The 21,700-nt window shown below is 41.3% G+C and overlaps 1 protein-coding gene across 2 annotated transcripts in view; it reads right to left on the minus strand.

Annotated features, from left to right (window-relative positions):
- Positions 1 to 18,935: 18,935 nt before the first annotated feature.
- Positions 18,936 to 21,700, minus strand: part of ETF1 (eukaryotic translation termination factor 1) — a 50,890-nt gene continuing 48,125 nt past the window's right edge. For both annotated transcript variants that reach the window (XM_089478100.1, XM_089478101.1), the window contains one exon: positions 18,936 to 20,890. In XM_089478100.1, coding sequence (XP_089334226.1) covers positions 20,808 to 20,890 — 83 coding nt within the window. In that variant the 3' untranslated portion in view covers positions 18,936 to 20,807. The remainder of the gene's footprint in view (positions 20,891 to 21,700) is intronic.

The following is a 21,700-nucleotide window of genomic DNA, read 5'->3' on the forward strand; positions in this document are numbered from 1 at the left end:
GGAAATACCATGTATGGTGGAGCCCCATTGAAAACAATGGGGCTTGTGCCCGCGGTGCATGCACCACTGTCTCCTCTGGTGCACAGCTTTCAGCATAAGCTAAAAGCCGCATATGGTGCACCCTTGTATGACGCGGGTGCACCGTACCTTCTCATGCTACTTAATTAAAAACTGATCCAAATTTCATGATGAAAACCCTTTGGACCATAATGTATCTCAAACAGAAAACTATCATTAGATGGATTTTTCCTCAAAAAGCATTTAATTTTAAACATCTGAGTTAAATTTTTAAAATCCTATTTTAAAAAATGAATAGATTAAAAAAAAAAATCATTGTTTTAACCCCCCTTGCATGGAATTGACTAGCTAGATTTAGCTAGGTACCTGCTAATTCACAGAGAGAGAGAGAGAGAGCCAAAGCTTAAGTAGCAACACTAACTATTCCTCTGGTGCAACAAATAAAGACATTTTGTCGTTTTTGTGGGTTTTTCGGGCTATGTGGCCATGTTCTAGAAGAGTTTATTCCTGACATTTTGCTTTATTTGTTATTGCAGGGAGTTGTCTTGGGATAAATGAGTAGGATCCACGGCTGTGTTTGTTGCATATATGAGTTTGTCTTCTTGTCTCCTGAGCAGAAGCTGGAGACAGAGACCTCAGTCCTACTGGTACTCCCAAGTAGAGGATCCCCATTGAATGAATGGAACTTGCATAAATATTAATGTACCATATTACTATTGATTAAGTGGGTTTTCTCTACTGGGAACTAGGAGCCAGATTAAGGCCAGAAAGCCTGGGCTAGAATGTGAAAGAGAGATTGAAGAAGAACAAATTTCCGAAGATTTCCCAGCCCACCCTATTTTTTAATTTCACACCTTATTAAAACGTTTCTAACCCACCCTGTATCAAAGGGTGATGTGAAATTAAAATCAATGTAAATAGATTAGAACAAGGTAAAATAATAATATAATTTTGGTCTCCAAAAAATTCCAATTAACAAGTTAAAAACAGGTCTCTTACCATATCTACGGTTCTTTTAAATATATTTAAGAGATTTGCAGTTCCTATTCCTTATAATTTCTATGACATAGCTTCAGTTGTGGACTGTTATGGGGATAAGGAAGGTCAGAGCGTTCTGGGCTGATTGGTGCAAACATGCAATGTAAATATAACAAATAGTATAAAGTTGGTAAATACCCTAAAGGCACTAGAATCCATCTGATCTTGGAAGCTAAGATGGGTCAGCCCTGGTTAATACTTGGATGGGAAACTGCCAAGTAATACCAGGTGTTGCATTTCAGAGAAAGGAACTGGCAAAACCTCCTCTGAGTATTTCTTGTCTAAGGAAACCCTATGAAGTTGCCATAAGTCAACAGGCGTCTTGAAGGCACATAAACACATTTGTTGATAGCTAACATGGGCTGTTCACACTTTGGGAGGTTGCTCTCCACAAGCAAAATGTGGATGGAGTTCAGTTTGCGCTTTCTTTGAAGGCAGGATTGTGTGAATAAAAATCAATTCTGTGCTCGGTCATTTGGAAAGGGGTGGAAAAGAGATTTATGCAGGCAACAAAGAGCGGCTGCAAATATGCTTTAAAAATAGGACAAGGGGAGAACCCATAAAAGTAAATGGTTCTGTAGAAATACAATACTGTACTTTAAAAGGCTTAAATATCACCTGAATGGGCTTTTAATTTCAATTAGAAATTAGCAACATTTAAAGGCTGGATGTTTAAAGATTAGACTAAAGCCTTGTTATTAGATGCCTATTAGATATTATTATATTCTGTTATTAGAAACTATTAGATATTAGAGCCACTCTTTGTTACATTAATTCTCTTACGATGTTATATGCATTTGGCCCTCTGATAGAGGAACTACCTATAATTTAACAAAACTAATCTCTGTGTTGTAAAACTATGGCCTGTTACAGACTGCCAAAATAAAGCTGCTTCGGGTCTCTTTGGAGGTATGCTATTTAAATGATGCATGGGTCCTAAGAGTCTGGAGGTTGTGCCAAAGCCACACTCCATTCCTAAGCACTGGAGCGCAGCTTTGGTGCAGCTTCCGGACTCTTAGGATGCATGCATCATTTAAACAGCATACCTCCAAAGAGACCCAAAGCAGCTTTATTTTGGCAGTCTGTAACAGGCCTATATCATGTTATGGAGGAATTCTGTATGTTCTCCAGTACAGAATTAAATAGTGGTACAAACACAGTAGCCTGATATACCATGAGCACTACAGCCACCATGAGCCGCATATATATCCGGTTCAGACTATTGGAGGGAGGGAGGGTGGCAGGGAATTTGCTATAGGCCAAAAAGAAAAGGGGGGAAAAAGCAAGCAGGTTAGAATTTAATTAACAGCCTTTCTATGATTTTTGCCAAGTGGAAAAAAAATTCTTCCTGGATATTACAATGCCTCCTTTGCTCAAATCAATGGCCCCTAAAATTCAGAGCCCTTCCTTTGTGTAAGCCTTCTGATCTCAACCTGCCACCCAGAGCGTTCCTGTTTACCTCTTTGTTAGAGAGGTAATCCTATTACCTATGAAGTTCCTTCAGGAAATTACTTCCAGAGTGGTAGCCATCTTAGCAGTTGCAGCAGAAACAATAAAGAGTCTTGGGGCACCTTAAAAAAACTAACAAATTGACACAGGCTTTCATGGACCATAGACTCCTTCAGATGCGCCAGACAAAACCTTAATTAATACCACAACAAATGTGTTTGTACTTAAAGTGCCACAATACTCTTGAGCACACAAGGAATTAGTCTGCATCTTTTACTGGTGCTGGCTAAATACTCAAGTTACACTGACAGTAGAGGCTGGCAATTAGTTGAAGATGATGTTTCTATCCCTTCCCTTGATCTGCCTACCTTTCTTTTTTTCTCCCAACTTGCCCTTTAATCTTACTTTTTTACTATTTAAAAAATGCTTTTGACTAGAATGAAATGCCACTTATCCCAGGAACTGCTGAACTGAATGTGCAGAACTACATCAGGGAGCCTCAGCCTTCTATTGGAGAGAAGCTAAATCTTACTTAACTATGTGATGGTAGTTCTTTGATGAAAGAAACTCAAGCTGCAATCTTGTACCCACATTTCAGGGAGTAGCCTTAATACAATTCAGTGGGATTTACTTCTGAGTGGACACAAAGAGGATTTATTGTTAGTGCTCAGCCATGATTTTCTTTAAATAGCTTGCATTTATTTTCAGTATCTTTAATTCTGGACCAGAGTTCTAGCTTCTTTAGGAAATACTTAATTTTCTTAATATATTTTGCTTCCCAGTTCTAAATGCACATCTTATTTTATTTATTATTTGCCCTTCCTCTATCCTGCCTTTCTTACACCTCTTAGACTTAAAATACTACTGGTCTAACCATTAATGTACAAAAAGAGCAGTGGAAGACATGTTGTCTCTAAGAACAAAAGAAAGCACAGAGTTCTTCCAAAATATGAATTAATAACTACAGCTTTGGGATTTTCCTTTCCAAGGAAAAAATGGAAGAGCTATGTATGAATATCTGCGTTGTTTTCTGCCATTAAGTCATGTCTGACTTATGGCGGTGACCATAAGGCAAACCTCTCATGGGGTTTTCTTGGCAGGATTTATTCAGAAAGTGGTTGCTTTTGCCTTCTTCTAAAGCTGACTTGCCTAGAGCAACCCAATGGGTTTGGTTGACTAAATGTGGATTCAAACTGTGGTCTCCAGAGTCATAGTCCAATGCTCGAACCACTACACTTTGCTGGCTCACCTAGGTTTCTTTAAACCCAAGGATGGCTGCCTTGTCTTTTTTTACAGTCTGTAGTTTTGCTTCTATTTTTATGTTGTTCTATTTTCTGTAGTTTTTCTTCTATTTTTCTGCGTTGGTCTGTTTTTAAAAATGTTTTACTTGTATATTTAATATCTTGGGGGCACTAGTTGGCTGAGAAGCCATAGAAAAATATTTTAAATAAACAACAAGCAAGAAGGACAGGGGGTACCATTGTGGGTATGGTCAGACAGACTAGATGAGATTAAATGCCCAGGGGTACAGTATTTATTCTATACTCTCATCACACTGTATATGAGTAGACTGTATATGAGTAAAGATGCTTCGGGTCACTTTGGAGGTATGCTATTTAAATGATGCATGCATCCTATGAGGCCGGAAGTTGCACCAAAGCCATGCTCCAGTCCGAAAGATTGGAGTGTGGCCTTGGCGCAGCTTCTGCCCTCTTAAGATGCCTGTGTCATTTAAACAGCATACCTCCAAAGTGACCCGAAGCAGCTTTATTTTGGCCTGTCTATTTGGGCCCTTTGTTAGTGATTGTCACCACATGTAATGGCAGTGAATTCCACAGGTAAACTGTGTACCATGTAAAGAGGCATCTGTTTCTTTGGGTTGCAAGAAATGTTGTAGCAGATCTCAATGTGTGGCCTTTTCTCATCCTTATTATCCAGAAAAACCACCATTTTTGTGTTATATCTGAAGCACAAATATACTGTATACTCTTCTTTCCCTCTTATCTGCCTGTCTAAGCACTATCCCTTCACATACATATTCCACTCATAGGGGTAATCACATCAGTTGTCCCTACTGGCAATTAATTCAGCTGTTCAAATGGCAAATCTGGAAGGATTTCTGTGTTCACTTCATCCACTCAGCTTCTCACACTCCTGCTCACAAATCCGCTGCTGGGATAGGAATGTGACATCACACAAAACAAAACAACAAACAAAAGGGAGAAACCAGCCCCATCTGCTACTACAAAAGGATCGCTTGAACTTTGATTATTCATTGAAGTTGTAAAATAATAATAAAATAATAAAAACACGTCAGTATTTCTATAACTTGCCAAGAAAACCCTATGATGGGTTCACCTTAAGTAAAAAATGATTTAGAGGCACACAACCTCAACAACATTTCTATAATAAATTATAAAGGGGTTGAAAACATTAGCCAAAACATAGAGCTTGGGAAGATCTTTTTTTTTGACTGAATCTCCCAGAATCCCCCAGACAGTCCTGTTAATGGCCAGATGGCAGTTGAAGTTTTAAAAAGACAAATTCATCCAAGCTCTATGAAAGATAAATGTCATTCATGGGTGTTCTCCCATTGTAAATCTGGTATGTCATTCTTTTCCAGCTACAGTCATCTTTGCAAGGTCCAGGTGGAAGGTGTAACATTCATCTTTGACTGCTCTCTGTCAGTCGATTTATTAAAAACACAAGTGGATATTATATAATGTACTTATCTTTATAATGCACGTTATTGGCCAGACCTTTAATGGCATGGATGGTTTCGTATTAATGTATATGGGCTTATGAACCAGACTGCCAACTATTTCCTGAGCCAAGGGGAGATATAATAATGTCCAACACACCAGCTGGCTGAAAGATTGGACAGCAATCTCCTAACAAAACAGGTGATGGTCCTTTTTAGTGTTTCCCTGCCATGCCTTTTTTAGTGACTCCCCTTCACCTTAGTAAACAACAGGCCTGGCATCAGCATTCAGCACAATCAGGTATTTCCTTATGCCCACTCAACCCGTCAGGGTCCACTAGGACACTGGTTCCTTCTCTGCTTTGTTCTCACCACCTCTGTCTACTTGGGGCCCTGGCGGCGGTGGTGCCCCTGAAGCTGCCAGCCTCCTCTCTTTCATTCAGGTACCCCAGTTTAGCAGGGACAGTCCAAGTAAATCCTCTGCTGTCCTACTTTCTCAGATGCTTTTAAAATGTCCTAGGTTTTCTTTCCCACTTTCCTCCTCCCTCCTCAGTTTACATCCATTGTGCAAACTGTTCAATATGAAAAAAGCAGTTTGTGCTCAGTGAACATAGCCAGAGGTAGAGGAGGGATGGAGTCTTGCTCTTTAATAGGCGCACTTCTGTTTCTTCCCGTTCCTGTTCCCCCCCATCCTTTCTTCAACTCAGTACATAAATTACAGAGGTTTGTTGGTTAAAATAGTCTTGCAGGAAAATAAGAGATGTGCTCTAGTGTTGTTATGGAAGAAGACTTCTCAATGCCAAAAACTCTGGCCACAGAAAGAATTAAAAGAACCAGCTCTTGAAGAAGGGTCTTCCAGAAATGCTTCAGGAAGACAAATAAAGGAATTTTTAACAACAGCAAAGATTTTCAACATTTTGTTCCATAACAACACTGGAGCACATCTCTTACTTTCTTGCAATTCACAGTGTTTCTTTTCCCCTCAATTCTTTCTCCTTGTCTGGGGATAAAATAGTCTTGGCCTTCCCAGTAGGCTCAGGCAAAAGCAAACTGCTGCAGCTTCTCCTTACTTGTGTTCTTCTTCCTCATTAATAACTTTTGCGATCATGACTGTGCTCTGATGTTGCTTGGCCACACATGTCCCAGTTTTCATCTGTGAAATATTAGAGGGTGTGCTGTAATGGGCCACTGCCAACAGGTATGCCCACTTATAAACAAACATGGAGGAGGGGGAATGCCCTTGTATCGGCCAGCTCTAGAGGAAGGTGGCTGGTATTGGAGGCTCACCAAGAGCAGCCTGCATATGGTTGGTTTACACATGTGAACATGTGAGGTGATAAAACGTACCACTTCAGGTTATATATGTATGGTGTGCCTATTCAAAATCATTTTCATATAGAAAACATTTCCAACAAGTTAAAGACATAGGCGGGTTACAGACCGCCGAAAAGCGGCAGCCTGCACCCGCCTGTTTCCCTGCCGGATCGGGGCCTCAGTAGCTAGAGCGGCAGCCGCTGAGGCCCCGAGCCGCTGCTTTCCAGGCCATGGGGAAGCGGCAAAATGCTGCTTCCCTGCCACCTGGAAAGGGGTGTCCTTGGGGCTCCAAGCCCCAAGGACACCCCGCGACGGTAGGGAGGAGGAGAAAGGGGCCGCTTGGCCCGTTTCTCCTCTGCGTCGCTGGGCACAGCCGTCTGAAGGCTGCACCCAGCGACGCAAAGCCCGGAAGGAGCTCTGAAACGGAGCTCTTTCCAGGGTCGCGGAAAGGGTGCCTCAGGTGCCCTGGTGCAGCCCCAATACGTCACAACCGCACCGCCTCGTTTGGAGGCGGCACAGTCGTGACGTAGTGATGGCGGCGGCTGTGTGGAACGGCCGCCGCCATTTTCTACGCGCAGAGCGCGTACTAGGGTTAGGGACGTCTGGAAAGGACGCCCCTTTCTAACCCTAGTACACGCTCGTCACGTACTTTAAGGCCCGTTTGTAACGGGCCATAGTAGCTTATCAACAGGGCAGGGAGAGGGAAATAGGTTGCTAACCTGCTTCGTGTTATACGAGTTTGTCATTTGCGGGAGCAACATTATTAGTAGTATTTCCACAAAAAATCATTCAAAGATACTAATTTGCCCCCTCCACATTTTAGATAGAACAGTCCTTTTTACCACCTCAAGCTTTACCACCACATACATCTGTGTATGTGTAAAGTAGGGATAAGTGAAGACCACAGGATTTTAAAAAATCGAGAATATGCCAGTTCCTTCATATATCTGACAACAAGGGTGGTCCAAACACCTTTACTGCTGGAGGCAGGAGCAAAGGGCTGCCCATCCATGGACCCCCTCCACCGTTGAGGAAGAGAAGGTGAACTGCAGCTGCATGTGCTCCCCATTCCCACTTACCCACCAGCTAATGGCAAGTTACATTACAGTTGTAATTTAACAGGAACCAGCATACTGTAGTGGTTTGAGTGTTGGATTATGGAGAGCAGGGTTCGGATTCCAGCTCCAACATATAAAACCACTGTGTAACCTTGGGCAAGTCATATTCTCAGCCCTAGGGGATAGCAATGACAACCCCCCTCTGAAGAAACTTGCCAAAGAAACCCCACAATTTCACACCTTTTTAGAACGTAATTGTAACACTGTAGTTACTTTTAGTATTACAGGGATATGGCTTCAATGGTGGAGGACATATCTTGTATGGTTCAAGAGCTGGTCCATGCTGTTCTGTATTGTGCATTTTGAGCTGACAATGAGCTGAACTCTGAGGTGGGTTTTGTAGCATTGGAACATTCAGGGGTCTTTTTTATTTTAAGGAACTAAGTAGAGAATTACTAGCAAAATAACATTTATCAAAATTTACTTTGAAAAAAGGAATTAAAAGTTATTTTTTTATTTTAAAAATGTGGTAGAAACTTTTTGGTGATCTAAGTTTCCATTGACTAGCCAGTTAGTCAAGAAGCTGGATTTTTTTTTAATGTCTTGCATAAGAAGCTCTTTACAGACCTCTTTCTGCAAGTGTTCCCCAGTGTTGCCCAACTGTTTGTAGGAGGCGCAGCTTTACCTTTCTTATATCAGTCTGCACACCTTGGCTCCTTTGCAAAACCACAGTTCTGCCAATGTACCATTATGCTATGCCAGTTCTCAGGAGGATCCTGGCATAACCCATGAATAGCAACTGATTAATGGAGGTCTTAGGACTATCTCTTAATTAACTACTTTTTTCAAAAAGCAATTTTCTAGGCTTAGCTCTACATTAAATGTAGCTGGAATGTCTCTAGAAGAAACAGAAAGGGATCCAGGGAACAAAGCCCACTCACCTAAACATTTTGGCACATAGATTGCCAGGAGGCCAGCAGACACCATGGATTTCAATGGCTGCCAAGTGCCCAGTTAGCAGAGTGCTGGTTATTCAAACAACCGTCACCTTCCATAGTCGCCAGCTCCTGCTCCCAGATTGCTAGTCATGGTCCTTGATCCATTCCATTGCTGCCATGCCAGCTGATTGATTCTTCAGGCTCTTCAGAAGACTCTGGCTGAGACAAAAGCAGTTACAGTTTTGTGCTCATTAAATGCAGGGATGGCAACCAACAACAAAAGCACAAGGCCGGTGCTACTACAAATGGTCAAGGTCATTTAGGATATAATGGGATGATGCTGCCAAAGTGGACTGGACTGCCTTGGGGACGGCTGGGGATTCTTGGCAGATATTGCTATGAACAGCACTCCATTGTAGCCACCATGCACCTGGCAGTAAAGGAAGACAGAAGCCTCTTCATCAATAATTTTCATTGCCAGTTGTGGAGAGATCAGAATACTGGAACAGAACTGGGCAGAGCCAGGATCAGATTTCTGATCAGCTATGAAGCTTTCTGGATGACCTTGGTAGGGTGGCCATGTGTTTTATTTTATGTAAGACACTTCTGTAGCATAATAATAATAATAATAATAATAATAATAATAATAATAAGTAGTAGTAGTAGTAGTAGTAGTAGTAGTAGTGATGGTGCTAAGCTATCCATATCAAGGAGGCTTAGGTTCACATTCACACTCAACCATGATGCTTACCAGAGTTCCTTGGCCAAGACATTCTTTCATCCAAACCTACCTCACAGGGTATCAACACACCCACAAAACTGTGTCTACAGTCTGTATGTGATATTGGCCTTTTTTTCAGCCCCTTCAAAATTTCAACCTCAAAACAGCAAAAATGCATTCTACTTTCAGTAATATGCTGCTTTGGGGGGGGGGGAGGTACCCCCCCCAAAAGAGCAATAAAGCCTGCCTCAAATAGCCCAAAAGTCAGCCAGAGGTTGCACAATGGGACATTGCTTTAGAGGAGAGAAACATTGGCTAGTGCAGCTTTTGATCAACAGTTTTAGGGTAACAGGTAGGAAACAACAGTTTTCTCCATTTTTATGAGAGGAAAAAAACATTTTCAGAATTAAAAAAAAATATTAGGACCCTTGAGAGATTGAAACAGAGTTTGTTACTTTTGAAACATGACATCAATTATGCCTAATTCGGTTTGGCATAAAATTGTCACGTTTGGCACATTAAAAGTACAGTTTATTCAGACAATAATTACAAATGAAAGTTACTCTTTGAAATGTTCCTTTTTGCTGGCAATCGTGTGACATGGCCCTGAACTGTAAGAACCCTCTTTAGTTTTGCCAATTTATGAGGAACAGGCCAGAAAATAAAACAGTTAACAGAACAAAACAGAAGAAAGTTTTATTTTTAAATATGTTTTATGTCTAAATTCTACACTGTTTAGTTGTATTTTAAGGGGAGGTGAGTTGAGGGTTTGGTCTGTATATTTTTAATCTTGTAAGCCGCCTCGATTGCATTTTGTAGAGAGGCGGAATATAAATAATTTATTATTATTGTTGTTGTTGTTGTTGTTGTTATTATTATTATTATTATTATTATTATAGTATCAGCATTAGCAAACAATGTTGTCTCTTCTAGTGCTTCCAAGTGTCAAGCAGATATGATACTGTGAAGTCGAAGGCTTTCATGGCCGGCATCCATAGTTTTTTGTGGGTTTTTTCAGGCTATGTGGCCATGTTCTAGAAGAGTTTCTTCCTGACGTTTCGCCAGCATCTGTGGCTGGCATCTTCAGAGAAGAATGCTATTCTATGGAGTATTCTCTGAAAATGCCAGCCACAGATGCTGGCGAAACGTCAGGAAGAAACTCTTCTAGAACATGGCCACATAGCCTGAAAAAACCCACAAAAAATATATAGATATGATACTCTCATCTTCATAAAAGGAACTGAGAAAAGGAAACCAAGATAGGAATTTAATGATGTGAGATACTGTACATAGTCTTATATAAGTGTCTTCCTGTAATATGGTTTTTTAAAACAATTTCAGGGAAGTAGATTTGTAGACTCATAGAATCATAGAGTTGGAAGAGATCATGAACACATTGTCTTAAACATTTAATTCCTCATTCTAAAATAAAATATTCCATAATCCATTATTTTCATTTTTTTTTCAGCTAAAAGTGGATATGTGGGAAAGTGTGTGGTAGTGGTGGACTTTTTAAAAAACTAATAATAAAAAACTGATGCCCCCTCCTCAGGCTTTTAATTCCCTAGGCTGGCTTCAATAAAGCATGTGGCACAGAACACTAAATGACCCATCTCCCTGGAATATAAATGTATTTCTCTAAATAGGGGCAGGAAATCTTTGGCCCTCTAGATGTTTTGGCCTACAACTCTCATCAGCCTTGCTTAGCATGGCCAATGCTAAGGGAATGTGGGAATCAAAATCCCAGTCATCTGAAATGTGCTAATGTAAAAGCATCAGTGCCAGCTGCTGAGGCAGGAGAGGTGTGATGCTAGCAGCTGGTCGGTTCTCTTTCGCACAGTCCATTATCCTATTCATAATGAAAATCTCCCATTTTGTAATGCTTTCCAGGTATTGTACCTAGCCCTCTCCAGTTTACACAAATGACAAAAGCAGTTTGCCCAGTTATGAAACGACCTTAGAAAGAAAATCCTTGCAGGCTGAAATGTTGCAAAAGTATTGTTGTTGTGGACTATGTAGTTCAAAGAACCAGGCTGAAACACATGCTTGCAACTAAGAGACAGAATAGAGTGGTGTTATACGCCAGCCCTGGAGCAGAGTGGGGGCATGGCATCTGCATGATGCATACCCCGACACTGCCCTGATGGTGCTGTCACGCTGTGTGCCTGACCACACAGTGGGCGGTATCATGACACTCCTTTGGCACTACATCCAGATGACGCAGAGCCCAAAAGAGCACCAGAAACTGCCATGACGGCAGCAAAGATGTCTTTTCCCCAGCAAGAAAAGGAGCAGCATTTTGCCATTCCTTTTAGCGCATGGAAAGGTCAGGGCCGTGGCATGTATTTGCCACAGCCTTGATCCAGCGCTGAAAGGGCTACCACCCACTGATGTGTGTGTAGAGAGTTTACAGAGGCCACATGCTCTGGGCTGGAGATTGGCATGAACAGAGAAAGGGAGAAATTTTAACTACAGGAGGTGCTCCCAAGGTGAAAGATTCTTTCAAAGAACTCACCTTTCCCAGAAAGTTGCTTTCCCCACACAGCTTCAAGTCATCCTTCCAAAAAACATTGTTTCTTCTGCTACCTCTTTTCTCTGCCTCTCTGATGAAAGAAAGTAGGAGCAACAGCAGAGCTCCAATTGAGTCCCAGCAACGCTCACAAAGATAAAGCAGGGTCCCAGATTTTAAAGTTCCTTTTTGCTGCTGCTTTTTTCATTACGTGCTCTAAACCCCTCACTCCAGTCAGTCAGTCTGTTATAAAATGGCACCACTCCAAGCCACAGAAGTGATACCCTATACACAAGCCTCGCAAGTTTCCCAACCGCATTTGCTGCTACTAGCAAAAGATGTGGCTAAGGGAGTAAGCTTGCGCGCGCAGGTAAAAAGCAGGAGATATCATCATGTGAATGAATCAGCTCAGCTGGGAGGTGGTTTTAAGAGACCCTGAAAAGAGAAGTTTCATGTGATCCTCATCCTCACCATGGTCCTAAAGGCTGCTGGTTCCCCTTGACTTTCCTGCATACCAATATTTTGAATGAAGACGGTCCTCTTTTTCCCTCACTGCCCCCAACAGGGGTATGGTATCACCCACTTTGGGAATAACAGGTCTAGATCCAGACTGAGGCATTTCCTACAGTAGATGCACTGAATTGAATAGGACTTCAGTGAGTCATGAGTGGAAAAAATCAAGCATGTGCCTGTGTTCAGTCAATGGAAGAATTCCACCAAACCTTCTGGTCTTCTAAGGACTTAAGTCCTCAGTCCAACAAATTCATTAGTATCTTCTTTTCCTACAGGTTCAATGAGATTATTCACCCTCCCTCACCAGAGTTTGGGGAACAATTCCTGCATTGGTCACCCATGTTGGAAACTGGCAAGATCTTTTGAGAAGCATATCCAAGCTCCACCCCACCATGCCCTTGTCCCCAACACACCTACCTGGGTTTAGGGTAGCTGCCTGGTCCCTTCCTTCAGAAAGGACTGAAAACCACTCAGTAAGAGAAGGGGATGGTTCCATCATAAGACTGCCGCTATGACATCACAGTAGTTTGCTTTCTTGTCAAGTCTTAGGAGAGGAAGAAGAGAGAAGAGAGTCAGGAGGTCACTTTTTCTCTTAATCCCCCCCCCCCCCAGTTCAGAAGATGCAGTCCTTTGGATGTTGCTGGACTGCAGTTCCCATTATCCTTCCTTACTGGCTTTGCTGACTGGGCAGAGTCTTGTCCATTATTACCAAGGGCCACATGTCCCCCAGCTGTGTCCTAGACAGATTAAGAAGGGAATGGATACAAAACATATTGAATACTTTTGTCCTCGAAGGCTCAAATTCCAAGATCTTCAGGAGTGCTGCTTCTCCAAGTCCCACATCTTGACAGGAGCATTTGGTGGAAGCACAAAGAAGGACTTCTGCATGGTTGCTCTGAGACTCAAGAACTCTCTTCCTAGGGAGGCTGGGCTGGGTCCCACCTAGTTGACTTCTTATGGACTGATGAAGAGTCTTCTATTCCAGCAGGGGTTGAAAAACTGCTTGTTTTATAAAATGGGTTTCCTGTAGATTATGTCTTTAATCTATGCTTTTAAATTTGTTTTATATGGTTTTAATTCTAGTTTTATTCTTTTAAGCTAACTTTATGCTTTTAGCCATTTGTGGTTTTACTTGTGTTTCTTTTTAGTCAAGGAGTTCCCAACCTGGGGTGCTCACAACCCAAGGGGGTGTGACATGGAATTTCAGGAGGTGCGACAAATGTGTCTTGTGTGACAGGTCATGAGTCCTGCCTTGAATCAGTAATGGGCTGGATGAGGGAAAACAAACTCAAGCTGAATCCACAGAAAACGGAGGTACTTGTGATAGGTACCCCAAGTCCAGGGATGGAGATTTGTCAACCAGTCCTGGACAGGGTTGCACTTCCCCTAAAGGACAAAGTTCACAGTTTGGGGATAACCAAGGACTCGTCGCTACAATTGTCATCTCAAGTGTATGCAATGGCCAGGAATGCTTGGTATCAACTTTGGTTGATACACCAGCTGAGTCCCTACCTGGACCAAAAGGACCTTGAAGCAGTAGTACTTGCACTGGTAATCTCTCTTCTTGATTTCTGTAATGCGCTCTACATGGGCCTACCCTTGTACCAAGTTCGGAAGATTCACTTGGTTCAAAATGCAGCAGCCAGATTGGTCACCAGTTCATCCTGGTTTGACCACATAACACCTGTTTTAAAATCTCTTCACTGGCTACCGATTAGCTTCTGGGCGCAATACAAAGTGTTGGTTATTACCTTTAAAGCCCTACATGGCTTGGACCCGAGTTACTTGTGGGAACGCCTCTCCCTACACAATCCGCCCCGCACTCTCACAATAAATGACAAGAATGTGCTAAAACACCAATCAACTAGGCTTATATCAACCTCCCAGAAAGCCTTCACAGCAGCCACTCCGAAATCATGGAATGGTCTTCTGGAAGAGATCCGTCTCATTACCTCCTTGGAAGCACTTAAGAAGGCACTTAAGACGGATCTCTTCAAGTGAGCTTACCCACCTAACCTTATGTAAGAAACACCCTCTGACTACTGTATAACTCTATTGCATTACCACTATCTGAAGAGTTAGTTTTTAAGATTAATTGTTATTAATTTTATTGATGTGCTTTTATATGTATTTTAAGGATTGATGTAGGTATTTTAGCGGACTATAATCCCGCCTCGATCCATCCGGGAGAGGCTGGAAAATATAAATAAACTATTATTATTATTATTATGAGTTTATGCACTGAGTTAAAAGCTTTTTTTTTAAAAAAAGCTGCTTTTGTTCACCTGGAGTAATGTATGTGATTCAATTTGTGGTTCAAAATTAGAAAATAGTCTTCTTCATCCTCAGTTGTGATAATACTTTTTCAGGGGGTGCAAACACTAATCAAACATTTCCTTGGGGTGTGAAAAAGGTTGGGAACCACTGTTTTATTTGATAAGCCGCCTTGAGTCTCAGTCTTGGGGGAAATGCAGGATATAAACAAAGTGACTGAATGACTGAACTGCCTGCAAGGCAGCCCCCTTTCCCACTCTTTCTGGATAAGTAGATTCCTTGCTGAATTGGTACAATTCAAAGACCTAGATGTGTCAGTCTGGAAAATCAGCATGCAAAGAGATCTTGTAGCACTTTTGAGACTAACTGGAAGAGAGAAGTTAGTAGTATGAGCTTTTTTAGACTTGAGTCTACTTCCTCAGATATATGCAAGCTCTTGCTACCAACTTCTGTCTTTCAGTTAGTCTCCAAAGTGCTGCAAGATCCCTTTGCACCCTTGCTACCTCTGAGAGTAATTGCCTCCTACTGTAAAACAGGCATGACAATCATGGGGGCCTCCAAATGTTGCTGCAACTTCAACTTCCTGTAGTCTTCACCTCTTGCTCCCCTGGCCAGGGCTACTAGCATTATCAGGGCTAGTATCATCAGGGGCTCAGCTGTAAATGGTGATCAGTTTCTTTATTTCAGTGGTGCTCAACCTTTGGCCCTCCAGATGTTCAGCTGTTGGCCAAAACTGGTGGTACAGGTGGTACACAGCAAAGAAGCATTTTAGTCTTTTTCTTGATGGCATCTAGCATCCTTTCACACCCAATGCTAGCATTGGCCCCACCAATGCCCAGACTCCATCAATAATCACATTCACCATTGCTGGATATATGTAGAGTCCTTGTGCTGGGGTGCATTTCCCCTCCCACACTAAGGAAAATGAAAGATGGGCTCTCAATGGTTTAAAAGTGCAAAAGCAACTAAAGAAAAATCAAAGTCACAGGTTTGACCCATCTCCACACTAACAGCAATGACTGTCCAAGCCAGTGTCAGGGAAAAATTCATTGCCCCATTCCATTCCCTGATTTCATCGCAGCCTCAAACTCAAAAAAAAAAAAAATGCAAAAAAGAAAAGAAAAAAAAAAGAAAAAAAGAGAGTATCCAACAAGGTCACTAATGAAGGTTAACACTTTCACACCACTGGATAGCTGTCAACATTTGGCTAGGTTGCTAACAAGGACTCTAAAATCCATCTGCCTTGTGGCAATAGCAATAGCAAGTACATTTCTATACCGCTTACCAGTGCACTTAAGCACTCCCTAGGTGCTTTACACAGTGTAAGCTAACTGCCCCCAACAATCTGGGTACTCATTTTAGCAACCTTGGAAGGATGCAAGCCTGAGTCAAGTTTGAGCCCTTTTGCTGGTCTTGAATTCGCAACCTCATAGTTTGTGAGTGAGTGGCTGCAGTACATTTAACCACTGCACCACTAGGGCAGAGGTCCAACTCACTATAGCTCTCATTTCCTTCTTTCTCATATGGAACTTTTTTAAATTAAATGCCTAGATGCACTTGAATATAAACTGATGCATCAAAGTGGCACTAAACTCATCCTTTTCCAACCTGCTGTTCATAGAATTGCAGGTGTGTGAGTGAAATTTCTTCAACCTGGACTTGGATACCACCCTTTAGTGTCCCTTGGATGTAATAACATCATCCTTACTATCAACAGGCATGGCCAGTGCCCATTATCAAAATCAATTGGCCATTATCACTCAAACACAATTCACTTCCATTAGCTGCATTTTTTGCACCTCAGATTTTGCTTCCGGTTTCACAGTGTGGCACCCCAAAGATTACACATTTGTCTATAGATATTTAAGAGAAAGACTACTCAGTATAGAAAACTGAGCAAACTTGTTTGATCCTAGTTAAATGAGCAAAGGGCAATGACTACAGGATAATACATTAGATTTCCAATTGTTTAGGATGGAGAAAAATAATTAAAAACAGAACGTGAGGACACCCTTTCCAAGAGGCTACCTATTATCATGATTGCATACTACGGCTTGGCTGCTATGTAGGTTTTCCTTTTACAGAAAAGCATGTGTGATTTTCATTAACTCCTGTTGACATTCAATCACTCCCATACTGCTCTTTCATAACAACCACAAATTTGGAGTGGGAAAGGGCAGAGGGATAAGAGCGCCAAGGAAGCCCTTCTGCAAATGTGGACGATTCTACTCACACAAGTGGAAGTCAGAATCTAAGAACATTGTTTTCCAACTGTACTGTACTAGGTGGTTTGGCATACATCACCAACAGAATTAGTTTCTGAAGATTAAGTTAGTGTTTGCAAGGCCACACACCGCCTTGTACAACTGAGTGAAGCCTAGGGGTCAGTTTTGCTATGCATGAAATCACCAGCATCTGATTTTATGTCTGTCCCCAAATTTCTTATCTGAAAAGAAAGACCTCTCTTCTGCCTCTTTTTAGGCTTCCTAAACTAAGTCAATAAACATTGGCTTGTTCCAAGGGGTGGCTACTGTCAGGGGTTGTTGAATACATTGTACACCAATGGGACTTTTGTGGAGCTCATAATCTACACCCTTCCCAATTTTTAACATTGGAGGGGGGGGGCGCTGGCCCCCAAACATCTCCCAACACCCTTAAAGGAGCATGGAGAACAATTTTAACATGCTTTTGCCACGCAATCCCACCTCACTCCTGGTCTATTTTAATGGACTTATGGTGCTGTTATGGGTATTGTGTGCCCATATATCATTGAAGATTCTGTTTTTAGGTGTAATGGTAGCATCTAATTGCCCAAATGAATGACACAAACTCCTACCTATGGCTAACATAAACAGAATCAATAAGCGAATTAAAAGATTAACAGTACTCTAGATAGAGGGGGTTGTGGTGACTTAGTGGTCAAGATGCCAGTTCTGACGACTGAAGGTTGGCAGTTCGAGACCTGAGTGCCGCATGATGGGGTGAGCTCCTGTCGCTAGTCCCAGCTTCTGCCGACCTAGCAGTTTGAAAGCATGCAAATACAAGTAGATAAAATAAGTACACTTTTTAGGGAAGGTAACAGCGTTCGGTGCAGTCATGCTAGCCACATGACCACCAGAGCAGTCCTCGGACAATGCTGGCTCTTTTGCTTAATAACGGAGATGAGCGCCGGCCCCTACAATCAGTTATCACTAAACATTCATGTCAAGGGACTACCACTACCTTTACTCCACAGACTGTAATCTCTGCTAAAAAAATTACAAAAAGATGGAGGTGCAAAAATCCTGCCTTCACATGCCTTGATGTCAGCAAAGAACACAAGCAATTTTGTAAGTGCTGCCAATCTCATTTTGCATCTTTGAAAGGTATCTTGAACATAGATGTTGTATATTCTCCATTCTGCCTCACCTCTTTTTCATAGCTCTTTTGATTCATCAATCTTAGGCTGCTACTTCAGAGGGTTGTTGTTTAGTTTCCTGTCCTCAGGTTTTGTATCCCATGGCACATATCGTGACCTAGTATTACGTCTCCTACTCTTTACTACTAAGGCACAACACCTCCTATCCCAGGAATCCAATGGAAAGAGAAGGAAATCCCCAAACAGGACTGAACTATCTGCATGTGTAATTGGAGATCCCTAGCTATGTTACAAAGAAAGCTCAACAGTTGCAAGGAAACATCTTTCCAAAGGATTGATAGTTGGGAGCCCAAATTGTACAGCCAGTAAATGTGTCTGGTACTGATTTTGGCCATGGTAATTGTTCAAATAGATTACATGTGCCCTGAGTCTAATTATCTACATTAACTTTCATGGCTGTGAACCAATACTGCAGCTATTCACTACCAAATTAGTGTCAAGCAGAGCATCCGAAAATAAGTTTGTCAACATGACCTAGAAAACACAGCAGAGAAGGCTGCAGGTCCCATACCTGAGACTGATTTCAGGAAGAGTAGCTGTTAGCTGCAGCAACTTGTGATATAATAATTTTATGGTCCAGAGGACATTTTGTCTGATGTATTTAAAATGGTTACTTAATGGGGAGGAATGAAAAGCTAAAGTACTTCCTTAGGAAACTTGAGATTTAATCAAGTCTTTAGTAGTGCCAAACTTTGTTCCAAGCCACATACTAATACTTTAAAGCACCAATGACATGCTAACACAGCTGAAAGCCAGGGTAGTATAATGGCTTGACTTTTAGACTGGGACTGGAGACATGAAAACTCTCAGCTTGACAACCTCACAGGATCATTGTGAGGATAAAGTGGTGAGGAAAGCAATGTAGACTGCATTGAGCTTACTGAATGAAAGGCAGACATAATAAATAAATAGGTTCAGTTATTTGATGAACAGCACTAGCCAATGCTGCATCATTCCCGCAAATAAAATCAGGAATCCAACATATATTCTTAAATATGGTTTAATACTCTTCTCCATTTTCTGTACATCACAACACCAAGATATCACTGCTTGGGAGCTCTCTGAAGAGGCTAAGTAGTATGCAAAAAGGCTAGGATTCTCACCCTTTTAATGTGTTTGTGTAAGTGTAATACATATCAGTATATATTGATATACACATCAATATATAATGCAATATATATCACCAGAGATAACACATTGATTAAAGAGATACAAAAATTTGGCATCATTTCCAAACTTAAATAGTAAAAATAAACTACAAAAAAAGGAGCCGCATACCCTAAATGTGAAACAAGCAGTATATTCAAAAATGTAAATTTACACCCAATTTTCTTCTGCTCTTGTCATGTCATAGCAGACCCATTTACAATGGCAAAATCAAAGTGTACTGCTTTGAAGAGCACAAGGATGCTTGTGATCAGGCGTTCTATAAATCAGGTTGCATCCCAAGACAGACAAAGGGCTTCTATAAGGAGTTTCATTCAATGTGAACACTGTGGACAATCACATACACTGTCTGTTTGCTGAGTTATAAAAAGATACAAATTCTATTGCTCACATTGACAGAAAGTCGTTTTGGACCTCTTTAAAGTATACACTGCGATGAGAAGGCTTAATTAAGACAAACTCCCTTCAATTCAAGTGAGACAGGATAACTGGAACGATATGAAAATCTTGCAAGTTGGGGAGCTTTTGACCAATACAAGGAGTGGGGAGAGGAAAATGTGAACAGAGCTAGGCACTAAAATATCAGAGTATCCTTTAGAAAAAAAAATCAGCCAGTCCCAGGGGAATGCAGGAAAGGGAGCTATCTGCCTTGCACAAACTATGCCACAGTGTTGAATGTGAACCTTTGGCACCGAGCTTCTAAAAAAAGTTGCTAATTTCTACAGAAGCTTCACATCTGTCAGTGCCAAGGTTTCCATCAGTCCTATATTGCTCACCACTTCCATTTAAAGCAGTTTGCAAAATGTTTGATGTTGATCCACCAAGGCAGCTTATACAGTCCCAAAGCAAAACTAAAACAAACAAAAAACCCCAAACCCTAGTAAATAATAGAACCAAGCATAAGTAGTATTAGCTTGCTTGTGGAAACTGTTTATTGACTGACAAGAGGGAAGAGTGAAGGCCACACAACTCATTATCCCAATCAAGCTTGCTGAGACCCTGGCATTTTGATTGCCATTAATGATACATACTTCCTGATTGATACAAGCAGTGCTTTTGCAGTCTAAGAATGAAATGGTGGACTTCCCAGACTGTCTGAATTTGCAAGTCACACCTTTCCAGATGGCATGCCATAAAGTTCAATTCCTTTTAACTTCCACCATTGTAGACTGAGAACAATGGGAACAATATCTCCCTAAGGTTCTTCTTCTGCAGTCTAAGCCAAGAACGCCATGTAAATGGGTCATGTCACTGCAAAACGCAGCAATAAATTGCCTCCAATCAAAATAAGAAACAAACCAGTATAATATTTCTATTAATTTTTTCCAAATGAAGGTTGACAGCAGTTAATGTAGCATGAAGGTTAAAAAAATCATTTTCATAAAATACAAGAGCAACCAATTTTACCATTGAGTAAAAGTAAAAACTGGGATTTTTTTTTCTTTTTTAAATTAGTCCAAAATGGCATTATAGAAACTCAGTAGATTGCTGCTGTACTGACACTATGACAAATCAGTAGGGTTTGCTTCTTTCTTTCTTTCTTCTTTTTTTAAACCTGGTGTTCTGGATAAAGTTCTGGAAATACTCCAATTCTAAGGCAGGGATCTGTTTTGTTTTCCATTGTGAGTCTTCTCCTTGGGTTGGATGCTGGAGGGGTGAGGCACATTTTGCCAGACCCAGGTCGACTACCTAGTAGTCATCAAGGTCAAAAAATTCATCATCTCCTCCTTGGTATTCCATTCCCTGGAAGTCCACTCGGTACCTCAAGATACCTTTGGAAATAAATATTAAACAGAAAAAGATTACAAACACTTGTCATTAATAGGAAACCAGCTGACTTCTCAAACCAATTCTTCACTGCCCCAAGTTGCATACATTTCCTACCTACAGATATTTAAAATTGGTAAGAACTTCAGTGAACTTTAATTTCCACTTTTGACAGTGGTCCAAAATACACTGCAGAAATAATCCAGTTTGAGACCACTTTAACTGCTCTGGCTCAATGCTAGGGAATTCTGAGAACTGTAGTTTTGTTAGAAATTTAGCCTTCTCTGTCAGAGAGATCTGATGCCACAATAAACTATAATTCCCAGGCTTCCCTAGCACTGAGCCAGGGCAGGTAAAGCAGTCTCAAACTGGATTATTTCTGCCATGTGTTTTGGTCCAGTGTTTGTTTAAAGCTACAAGGTAGGTACAGGTGTATGCATGTACACAAATTAGGAGATAAATTCTTTAAGGAGCTGAGGTATTTAGCTTACAAGCTATCTAAAGCAAAAGTGATGAGGAACTATCCCAATCTGAACAAACAAGCAAGCAGTCACAGTCCAATGTGATTGTATCAGCAATTCTGGGTTATGTTCCTCATGTGGGGCAGGAGGCAGCATTACAAAGGAACCAGTATACGACTGTCCCTACTTACCACAAAAACTCATCTATACTAGTTGCCAGCCAGTGTGTGTTGTGAAGTTACTGAAATGAGACCTCATTAATTAATCAGAGAGACAGTAATACATTAAGTGTACATGGATGCACTTGATCATGGCTAAGGTTTTGAACCGGTAGAAGTACATGCATTAACTACA

This window comes from Sceloporus occidentalis, unplaced genomic scaffold, assembly GCF_023333645.1.
Source record: "Sceloporus occidentalis isolate IW3139 unplaced genomic scaffold, rSceOcc1.0.p SCAF_12, whole genome shotgun sequence".
Classification (NCBI taxonomy): domain Eukaryota; kingdom Metazoa; phylum Chordata; class Lepidosauria; order Squamata; family Phrynosomatidae; genus Sceloporus; species Sceloporus occidentalis.